The 11,596-nt window shown below is 49.5% G+C and overlaps 1 protein-coding gene across 1 annotated transcript; it reads right to left on the bottom strand.

Moving 5' to 3' along the window:
• Positions 1 to 4,674: 4,674 nt before the first annotated feature.
• On the bottom strand, positions 4,675 to 9,322 carry GPR50 (G protein-coupled receptor 50). Its single transcript, XM_019667874.1, has 2 exons — positions 9,025 to 9,322; positions 4,675 to 6,335 (listed from the first exon to the last, which is right to left on the bottom strand). Exons 1-2 carry the CDS (start codon positions 9,209 to 9,211, stop codon positions 4,675 to 4,677), a joined length of 1,848 nt encoding a protein of 615 aa, XP_019523419.1. The 5' UTR covers positions 9,212 to 9,322.
• Positions 9,323 to 11,596: the final 2,274 nt, after the last annotated feature.

The following is an 11,596-nucleotide window of genomic DNA, read 5'->3' as shown; positions in this document are numbered from 1 at the left end:
GAGCTGTTGTTCAGCATCTTAGCTGTGGAGGGCAGTGTCACTGGCCCTCATATGTGGGATCCGAACCGGGGCCCTCTGGCATCCCAAGCGAGTTCTTAACCATCGCACCACTTGGCCGGCCCCTATCAACAATTACTTTCAATGGAAATGGATTAAATGCTCTGATCAAAAGGTAGGGTGGCTAAATGAATAAGAAAACCAGACCCTTACATATGCTGCTTACAAGAGACTCACTTCAGATTGAAAGACACACACAGACAGAAAGTAAAGAAATGGGAAAAGTTATTTCATGAAAACAGAAACAAAAAAAGCTGATGGCAATACTTACATTAGTCAAAATAGACTTTAAAACAAAGGCTATAACAAGAGACAATGAAGGACCCACTAATCCCACTTCAGGGTATTTATCTGAAGAAACCCAAACACTACTTTGAGGGGATGAATGTATCCGTATGATCATTGCAGCATTGCTTACAATGGCCAAGATGTGGAGGCAGCCGGGGTGTCTGTCGATGGAAGAATGGATAAAGAGGAGGTGGTACATATATGCAATGGAATATGGCTCAGCCATGGAAGAGGACGGGTTCTTGTCATCTGCGGCAGCATGGACAAACCTGGGGGGCATTGTGCTGAGTGGAGTGTCAGACACAGAAAGACAGGTGCAATGTGATTTCGCTTACATATGGAATCTAAAGAACAAAACAAAACAAACAAACAAAAAACACCCAGAAACAGACTCATAGGTACAGAAAACATTTGGATCATTGGCAGATGGGAGGGGGGTTGAGGGTGTGGGTGAAAAACGGTGAAGAGATTAAGAAGTACAAATTGGTTGTTACACAGTAGTCATGGGGATGTAGGGTATAGCATAGGGAATATAGTCAATAATATTGTGATAATTATGTATGGTGTCAGATGGGTGCTAGATTTATCATTGTGATAGATGGGAGGGTGGTTGGGGGACAGGGTAAAAAAGGTGAAGGGATTAGAAGTACAAATTGGTAGTTACATAATAGTCATGATGATGAAACGTAAAGCATAAGGAATATAGTCAATAATAAGGTAATAACTAAGTATAGTGCCGGGTGGGTACTAGACTAATCAGAGGGATCACTTCTTAAATTATATAAATGTGTAACCACTACGCTGTGCACTTGAAATTAATATAAAATAATATTGAATATTAACTGTAATTGTAAAATTAAAAAAGAGGGAAAAAGGTGAAGGGGAATAAGAGGTCTAAATTTTCAGGAATAAAACAAATAAGTCATAGGGATGTAATGTACAGCATAGGGAATATAGCCAATAATATTGTGATAGCGTGGGATGGTGTCAGATGGTTGCCGGGCTTAGGGTGATCACTTCTTTAGGTATATAAATGTTGAATAGTTATTGTGTACACCTGAAACTAATACAAAGTTTTATGTTATAACATATTTTAATATTTTTTTAAAAGGGTAGAAACTGTCTTTTAAAAGTTACTTGCCTTTTTTTCTTTAATCTCTTGATTATGTGACCACATGAAGGCAGATTCTCTTTGGGGAATTCAGCAAAACTGGCTCTTTTGTTCTCACTAGTAAAAACCAGAAGCCCTGCATTTTGCCGGGGAGAACTGTAAGGCACTTGACACCTGACCTCAGAGATTCAGTGTCTTGCCCTGGTCATTCATAGTGAGTGTGGTAAATCAGAGATGTGGTCATGAGGCTTCTTGACTTTTGGAGGTAGAGAGAGGATAGTAGAAGGAGGGATAGAGAAAAACAATGTTTCTTTTTTATGCATAAACTGACAAAGCACTGTGCATGAACTGCTGCTTGTTCCTGTGGGGGTGGACGTGGGCAGGCAGGAATAATGAATGCAGTCTGCAGGTAAGCAGTGGCTGAAGTAGCTGCTTTCAGAAGGCTTTGTGAGACCCGGGACATAAGCAGTGTTGCTTCAGGCACCGGGGAGCAAACGTGTGAAACAAAGTTGTAATGAGTGTCAATAATTTTTCTCACCTCTTCCATCTCCTTTCCGAACCCCTTGAGCTCCTGGAGAAAAACAGTCTGAAGCATTGGGACAGGGGGCCCTTGCTTTCATTTGTAATCTCGCACAAAGCAAAGCTCCTTGCATTGGGGCAGGGAGGAAGAACGTAAAAAACATGGGGTGAGGGTAGAATGACTGTCCACCAGTTTGTGAGTACATGAATAAACATCTTTTTGGATGTCAGGAATACTTGGCAGAAATTTTGTACAGGGAATCAGCCTGAGGTGCTGCAGTCATTTTGTTAGGGCTTGAACCGCTGTAATTTGGGCATGAAGTTCAAGTGACTTCAGTTTATACTTACAGTTTGGCTAAACCTGGATAGAAAAACTATATATGTAGAACTATGTATGCATACATGCATGTTTTAAGTGTATGTATTTTCTTAACTAAATTGGTATCTTTTTGCATATTATTTTGAATCATTTTGTTTTTATGGAGCAGTTTATTTGGGGCATTCCCTTGCCATTAGATTCTTTTCAGACTGCATTCCTGAAGGAGCCTGGCCCTGTGGCTGGGGTCTTGCACCATCTTCCAGCTCAAGAGGAAACCACCTGTCCTCCTGCCACCTGCGACTCTCCCCACTGGCTCATCAGCTGTTACTTGGTTCCAGCAGCCTCTGGGGTTCTGACATTGGGCCTGGCTTCACTCCTTCCATGGAAGTGACAAGGGACCCGTTTTTAGAAGGCATGACAGGCAAGGTCCCGAAGTCTAAGAGCAAGTAGGTCAGGTCATCCCTTGTCAGTGCATTAGTAAGAAAACACCAAACCCAGTGAGCCTTCCACAACCCCCACCCCACCCTGACCTTGCCTCAGTTTGCGAAGAAACTGAGGAAACGTTGTTAATGACTATGTATGGTGTCAGATGGGTGAGTACTAGACTTACCAGGGTGATCACTTCATAAGTTATATAAATGTCTAATCACTATGTTGTACAACCGAAACTAATGTTGAATGCCAACTGTAATTGAAAAATTAAAAAAATAGTAAAAAAATATTAAAAATTAAGAATAAAGAAACTCAGACGGGGTCACGTAACTTGCCCTGGGGTGTTGCAAGCTTGTAGCAGGTATGGAACTTGCACCCAAATCTTCTGATTCCCCAAGGTCAATGCTTTTCCACCCACCCCCGAGTCCTCCCCACAAGTTAGTCTGATGGAAGATGTGAATTTATCAACAAATCACACACCGAAACCACAGAAACACTTTTATTTATTTGCTATCACAAATACAGAATCAAATTAAGGCAGTATAATACATATCCATTTAGCCTTACAAGCTTTTGTACAGTAAACTTAAAACTAAGTGTCAATTTGAATCAATAATTAAAATTTTATATTAAACAGCAACTTTTTCTTGAGTTCCAGGAAAAAAATCATTTCCTGGGCTGTCAAGCATGCTGATGCAAGACATCTAAAACTTAACATTGTGGATCACTGAACCTCAGCCAAAGGTGGTGGGAGGCTGGAGTTGGTGTCTCTCCCTACTCCCCTCCCACCCCAGCTATAAGGCTCAGAGCAACAAGGCAAGAGGGAAAGGATTTTGAAGAAACACTCATTTACAACCTTCATGGCAGGACTCCATTCACTTCTGGCTACCTATTATTACCTCGAAATACCTTTTGAATGAAAAAAATGTAAAAACTGAGTGTATAAAGACATCAGACTGTTTTAAAAAAAATCTGAGGTAAAGTGTAGTTGTGAATTATAATATTAAAACCACAATGGTCATTGATCCCAGCAACTATAAATTTAAATTTTAGAAGAAACTAGCTTAGGAATGAATTTTGTTTCTCTGAAACTAAATTAAGAAAACAACCACCTGGGGAGATACCAAAAATGGTAAAAATAAGGTAAAAACATGTCATCATTTACATTTGTGTTCGACTAAAAAAAATCAGCACCCATGTTTGAATTTTCATAAAACAGAAACAATTTGGTGTGGCCATATCTTTCCTTTTGCCATTTTATGTCATAGGCATAAAAATTTATTTTAGGAAGAGCTTATCAAATTGTTTTTTAGATACACATCACATTTTGTCACTGGAATTTAGAAAAGAAACTGTTCCAAGTACTTGCACTTTATATAACAACTGCCTCTCTGGCTGCCATTAAAAGTACAATATAGAGTTACATACTTAATGACATGAAGCTCGGAGGTCACATTTACTTTACAGAAGCCTTCACAGGGAACACCTTCACCATTGCGCATGCACCCCTCCCCCACTACCCCCTCGGGCAATGGGAGAAGAAAGCAGGAACAAGGAGGAGGAAATGAGGAAAGAGGAGAAAGGGGAACAGGGGAGAGGGAGAAAAAAATCAGTCTAAAATTTCAAGGATCACTGTGGGCTCAAGGTCAACCAAAGGAGGAAAGGGAGGCTCAGAAAAACAGATGTCAAACTTGAGTCAAATTTGATCTCTAAAAGAGCATGCAAGTGCACACTCTCTCACACACACACACACACACACACACTTTCTAGAATACATGATGTAGAGGAATCTGCCTGAGCAATGGGATTAGTTTACACCATGGTTGTAAGTCAGTGTCTGTATGTATTTTTCTGTGTATAGATGCAGTGAGGTACCTCACTTTGGATTACATATGCTAGATAAGCTTAAAAGTGGGCCACTGCTTGGCCAACCCCCTAAGAACATTTTTCACATCGACAGGTCATCAGAATCCATTTCAATATCAAAAGCCACAAACTCATCGTAATCACTGGTGTCAGTGGTGACCACAGTGGAGTCAAGAGGGTCAGTGACACCGACAGGCTCCAGCCGGCTGTCAGCAGGCTCAGGGGTTCTAGTGGCAGGACTGGAGGGAGGCTCAGGGAAGTCAGTGATGTCACACTCAAGGTGGCCAGCAGCAGTGGTCTCAGGGTGGCAGGAGGCAGTGAGATCAGGGTGGCCAGTGATGGCAGGCTCGAGGTGGCTGGTGGTAGCAGGCTTAGGAGAGTCGGCAGTGGTGGGCTCAGGGAGGCTGGTAGCAGGCTTGATGTGTTCAGTGGTGGGTTTAGGGCTGTTGGTGATAAGGCTGAAGGCACTCTTGGAGTGGCTGCCCACAGAGATGTGGTGGCCAGTGACAGGAATGGGGTGGCTGGAGGCAGACATGAAATGGACAGAGTCAGCCTTAAAACGGACAGTGGCAGGCTTGGGGTGACCACAGGCAGACCTGGAGTGACCACAGGCAGATTTGGGGTGGCCAGAAGCAAGCTTGGAGTGGCTAAAGACAGCCTTGGGGTGGCCCGAGACAGATTTGCGGTAGACAGAGGCAGGCCTCAAGTGGCCAGAAGCCGGCCTGGGGTGGCCAGAGGCACACCCAGGTTGGCCAGTGGCAGCATCGCCAGGTAGTGGAACATTCCAGGCATGCATTGGTATTTCCTCCACCGCAGGACAGGCATTGGCACGGTCTTCTTCATGGGTTTCCTCTCGGACGTCGTAACTGGCGTGGGCACAGAGACGGGCACAGAGACGGGCACAGAGACGGGCACGGAAACGGTCACGGGTCTGGGTCTCCCACCGCTCACGCAAATTAGTGAAGAGGCCAGAGAGGAAGAGGATAGGGTGCCGTATAGCATGGAAGATGACCCAGTATTCTCTTCGGAAATTCTCATTGAGGATCCCATAGATCACAGCATTGAGGCAGCTATTGAAGTAGGCTATGAAGTACAATGCAAGATAAAGCCAGTAGGGGACCTTGCCTGCCACCTCTTTTGGACTGACAGCCACTAAGACATTGAGCACGTTGATAGGGCACCAGCACACTGCAAAGAGGAGGAAGATCACAAACATGGTTAGAAAATTGTGAACCTCAGCAAGCTGGCCGTCAGGATTCTGCCCAGTCGCGGCCCGGGCCGCCAGCACTTTGATCCAGATCCTCAGGTAGCAGAAACCCACTATGAGCAGAGGGATGACAAAGTGGATACAGACGATGGTCACGACAAAGACGGGGTTGTTCAGGTAGTTGAAGATGCAGGTGTAGGTGCGAGGATCGTACTCAATGGTGCCAATGTACGTGTTGGGCAGGATAGCCAGGATGGCCATGATCCAGGTGATGGCCAGGAAAATGAAGGTATTGCGCATGCTGAAGATCCGCTCATACTGGAGGCTGTGACAGATGTAGCAGTAACGGTTGATGGCAATCGCCATGATATTGAAGATAGAGCTGACCACAGTCAGCCCTGTGATGAATCCAAACACCTGGCACTGGAAATGGCTCAGATCCCAGCCCCCAACGGCCATGGCATGCAGCATCAGAGGGTAGGGGTAGATGGCCACCAGCATGTCAGCCACAGAGAGGCTAGCCACGAACATGTTGCCTGAAAAATGCATCGGGGAGAGGGGGGAAAAACAGAAAAGAATAAATGGTTAAGTTTGGAAATCTACAAATTTAAGCTGGAGGAAAGGCCAGCTGGTGTCAAGACAATTTAGAATTCTAGAGTTCTTTCAGAGAAATGCAGTTGATTTTATTTTTATTTGCAAGCTTGTTCCAGGTGATTCTGATGCAGCAGCCAGGTTTGGGAGACCTGTCCTTTGTCCACATTATTGTGAGCACAAAAGCCCCTTGAGGAGCCCTTCACACTCACACAGGGAGTAGACAAAAACAAAATGCAAACTATTTCCCTGGGGGTGGGAAGAGCGGGGTAGATCAAGCTGTTGTGGGAAGCAGCCTGGAGGGTGGGGGAAGGGGAGAGATCGGAGGAATGTCAGGAACCCTCCACCCCGGCCCCCCACCCCCATTAGCCCTCTGCCTTCTCTAGCCTAGCATTGCATTCATAACTGCAAACATGTCTACAGAGAGCTGTCGTTTTCTGAAGCAGCCTTTCCCAGCGGGATCAGTAAATATTTACCATTTCCGAGGTAACCTAAGAGTAAAAACTGAGGGGGAGAGGGAACCCTGTAAAATTTCGTCTGAGACCAAAGAAATAGTGAGCAGGATTTTTTTTTTAATCTGGAAATCAGTGTAAGAATTAGCAGAAGTCCCTGCTTCCTGCGGGCCCAGGCACAGAGAGGACCACACCAGCACCTTCGCCGTCCTGCATGAGGGCCCGGCGCCAGGCACTGAGCTATTCTGGAGCTGCTAAACAGGAAAGCGAAGGGAATGGGGTCCTGTCCTCACTCCTGTTTTGTAGGGCGTTGGTAGGAACGATTTCGTAAAACCTTTAAAAAAAAAAAAAAGGTAGCGGCCGAGTGCCGGCGCACAGTCCTCTTTTTTTGGAAACACCTTGTTCCTAATTAGCATTGGTTTGGCAAAATATTGCACTTCATCTTGCACTAGGAGACAATTAGTACTTATTAATATGGCAAAGGACTGGCTCCTTCTGCCTCTTTAAGGTTGCGCTGCCAAGGCGCGGCCTCCGCGCTTTATTCCCAAGGGGATATTTCTAGGGTTTCCCTCAAAGTAATGAATTTGGAGAAGAAATGCGGCAAAGAGAGAGGGCAAAGCCTTCAAAACAAAACCACAACAGCCAGAAAATCTCTTATTTGAATTATAGAAAGAAAGGAAGGAGAAAAAAATAAAGGGAAAAAAAAATAAGAAAAAAGCCGGCCTCGCAAGTGTCCCTGGGGCTGCGCATTTCCGCACCTTGGGACCGAACTGCTCTAGTCAAGGTGAGGTCCAAGTGTGCGGTCCCACGTCTCCAGGGTACCAAGGAGAAAACAGCCGCATCCACCAAAGCTTAGAAGAAAACTTTTAATGAGTGTGTGCCCTGCATTGCATTTTGAAACTTGTATGGTGTTTGTGACCGCCCGTCCCAGCACAGTAATCCCCCTGAGACTGGCAGCCTTCCCCCCGCGTCCCTCCCTCCCGGGTCCTGTGGACGCCCAACCCCCTCAGACCCCGCCCCTCCCCTTCCACTGCCCTCAGGCCCCAGCAGGAACCTGGCGCGGAGACCCCAGGCGCAGCTCCCCTCCCTCCCGCGGCTGAACGTGGAGTTTGGGCCCCTTTGCCCCTCCTCCTTCCCTTCTGAACCCTCTCCCGCCCAACCTGCAAACGGTTCTCGCCGCTTCTCAATATCTGCTGCAGGTCTCAGTGCCCATCATCCTCCTGCGCCTCCCCACTCGCAGCTGGCCCCCTCCCCTTGGCATTGGTTGGCAGCGTGGAGTCTCGCTCACCGCCGCAACCTGTCCCAGATCCCCGCGCTTTCCAGTCTCTCTGAGCGCCCCAACGCCCCTCTGAGTTCTCCTGCAGTACTCCTGAGATCTTCACTCGCTTCTGCTTTTTCTATCCTCCGCCCTCAAGACAGCAAGCTCCCGAACCTCTTCTCTGCCACGCCCTGCGACCCCCAGTACCCCGCTTACACACTTAGGGATCTCCGCTGCCACCGCCTGCTGCGCCCAGCCAGCCACGCGCCTCTCTCCACGATGCGCCCTGGGACCGGCGGACGGAGCTCCGCTCCGGCGAGCTCAGATCTCCCTGCCCCACACTCAGGCGCGGGGGTCTGTGCCCCGCCGCCCGGGAGCTACGCTGAGAGCCGCCCTGGAGCCCCAGGGCTGCAGCGAACAGGGACTCAGCACCGGTAGGGCGCCGTTGCTTCGCTGCCTTGGGCGAGCGGCACCGCAGCCGCTGTGAACTTAACTTTCCTAGAGCGGGTCGCAGTCCCACTGCTCCCTTTGCGCCCATTCCGCCCGTGGCCTTGGCGCGGCCACCTCTGTGGCATCCGGCTTGGCGTGCTGTTCCCGGATGGCTGCCGGACTCCCCGCTCCGGTGGCAGTCCCCTCTGCATCAGGTCCCCGAACAGAGCAGGGCTCGGCGGTCTGCCGCACACCACGGGAACCCCGGCTTTGCACTTGGCTGCCTAAAGCTAATTCTCTGAGCTCCCTCAGCCTGGAGGAGCTCTAAGTTTATGGCTCCTGCGAACATCACCGCCCAGGTTTGTAGGGAATTGGGGTGCAAGGACATTCAGTTTGAGGGCCTCTCCATGGATCCCCAATTCCTGGGGCACAAACTAATGCCTTAGGAGGTTCCAGTGGCTGCACGCTGGATAGGGAGAAGAAAGGATGACTTACCAGAATTTCGGAGCGTCTTGTTCTTAGCCACAGCCAGAATGACCATGGAGTTGCCGATCACGTCTATGATGATGGTGATAACCACTGCGCAGAACATAAAGGTGATTACAGCCGGTGGGTAGTTTGGCTGAGGCAGCTTACAGCCAATACAGCCAAATGGGGTGGGGACTGCCAGGGTAGGCTCCATATTGCTGCCAGAGACCGTTAAGATCTTCCAGCCGGTCCAGACAGCAAACACCTGCTCGGTCACCAGGAGCTTAGGGAAAGCTGCCTCCCCTCGGACTACCAGAGAGCAAACGACAGCAACCTGCCCTGCTCCGATGAGCTTTTAAAGCCTCAAGGGGCAGACAGTCCCACCCAAAATCCCTCCCCCCAACCAATCAGAGCTCCCTGGCCACCCCAGCATTAATCACCAACTCTTCTTGGACAAATCTACAGCGAGGTGTCCTCTTGCTTCCGACTGCCTTGTTTGTGCTTCCACTCTAGCTGCTAGCTTCCCTCCACCATCCCCCAGGTATATTGATTTGTGAGAAGCCTGGAGTCCACCTCCCCACCCCACCCCGCAACACACACCAGCCAGTGCGCATCAGTTTCCAGCAAATTCTTCTCCCTCCTCTTCCAACGCTTGGCAAAGTGATGTAGACTGAAGAACGGGGTCATGGGGTCTCTCTTTGGGTCCAGTGCCGAACCAAGCCAGTCTGAATCCCCCAGCAGAGTGTGAGGGGCGGCCAGTGGCCCTTTGAACTCAGATATGTGTCCCTACAGTCTTCTTAAGAGGTTCATCCCACTGCAGGCACTCTTGCCTGTTCAGATCCTTCTGCACTCCCACAGGGAGCAGGTTTCACTGCTCTAGGAAACGTATCCTCTCTCCTGCGCTTGCCAGGAGCCGCTTGGCTCCCTTAGAGGCAGTGGCTGGTGGTCGCTCAGTCCGGGTCCGGCTTGTGCTCTCCATGAGGAGATGTCCCCTGCGCCTGGCTCCGGGAGCAGGGGTCGAGTCTGTACTCTGGGAGCGAGGGGAGTAAGCTAGTGGCCACTGGTCCCTAACTTCGGGGCGAGTGAGAGCGGGAGCTCATCCTTTCCCTAGCTGCTGGGCACCCCGGCCACGGAGCTCAGATGCTGCTCTGGGAAAAAGTAAAAACGGTCAAGAAAGCCCTTTTCTTGGGCCGCTGCTCCTCAAAGAAACCCGGGGTGAGTAGCTCGGGCTCCTGTCTCCTCCCGAGTTGCTCCTCACGCTCTACTGGGTGGTGCGGGGCGCTTGGGAAAGTCCAGGGAGCTGCGCGGCAGCGGTGATGGGACGGGCGCGGAGGTGCGGGCGGCGCGGCCAAGAAGCCACCAGCAGGCCAGCGCTCCCCGCCCCAGGCACAACTAATCTCGGCTCTTCTCCCTTGCCATCTCCTGCCGGGGGTCTCCTTTCGACCTCATCCGGGTCAGGCTGGCCCCCACCGCTGCGCTTCTCCCGCCCCAGGAGTCACGGTTCCCGGGATGTGCCCAGGCTATCAGAGCGCGCGGGCCAGGCAAATCCGAATGGTTCAGGCTAAACTAAAGGGATGCCATTCTGATACTCGCTCCCTCAATAACCTTGGTCACGGGAGTGGATTTCTGCCCGCTACTAAAAGTTATGGCTCTCATTGAGAAGCCTCTCAGAAAATGTCAGCAAACACCTTGAAACTTGGCCTAGACTAGCCTTTTTGCCACAATTGGGGGAGAGGGGGTTGCATTGTCCCGGAGCGCCACCATCTGGACACAGCTGCCCTCCTGCCCCACTGGGAGAGGGGGCGTACACAGGGGGTGGGGGCGGATTCCTCGAGGGACTTGAGAGAATTTATCATTCATGCACCTTGAACGGAAAGACAAACACAACAGAAAACACTTCCTCTAGCTGAAAAGCCCAAGTAGGAATGTATCCCCTTGTTTGAAGACAACTCCCCACCCTGCCCTGTGTTTGCTACTGAGAGGGGAATCCGCATGAATAACAATCTCCCCCCTGGAGCCTTTTCAGATTCCTTATCTTGCTGCTCCTCGCTGGCTGGAACCGGAGCTGCGCGCTCTCAGGGCGGGATTTAGCCAGGATTTATCCATAAACGCAGCCCTAGAACCGGCTCTGCTACCCACCCTAGGCAACTGTGAGCCCCGAAAAGGGGCAGCCGCCGAAAGTTCAGCCACACCGAGTAGTTCTTCCACATCAGACTGCTCACGCCGGGTCCATGAGGGTTTGGATCCTTTCACTTGTGGCAAAGAGAGGCTTTTTGATTCAAGTAAACAAAAATTTGAAGGAAAAATAGAAACAAGCGTTCTAATGACTTAAGACAATGGTGTCATCCCTGCCCCCCCATCCCCGCCCCCGAACCTGTAAAGATCGCTGGCAAACTGTTCTTTGAAGCATTGTTATATTCCACTGCACTATACTCCTGAGATGAGTTCCAGGGCACTGGGAATTCTCCGTGGACATGGCCTGCAGCTCCCTGGGACTCAGGAGTGAGCAAGGTGGGCTGATCCCCTGGCCCTTGTCCCTGTTTTCACACTGCTTGACCATGACCCTGGTTACTTGGATTTTTCAATACTAGACAAGTGG

This window comes from Hipposideros armiger, unplaced genomic scaffold (assembly GCF_001890085.2).
Source record: "Hipposideros armiger isolate ML-2016 unplaced genomic scaffold, ASM189008v1 scaffold_509, whole genome shotgun sequence".
NCBI lineage: Eukaryota > Metazoa > Chordata > Mammalia > Chiroptera > Hipposideridae > Hipposideros > Hipposideros armiger.
Note: the sequence above shows the minus strand (reverse complement) of the source record. Positions and strands in the feature narration are given on the sequence as shown.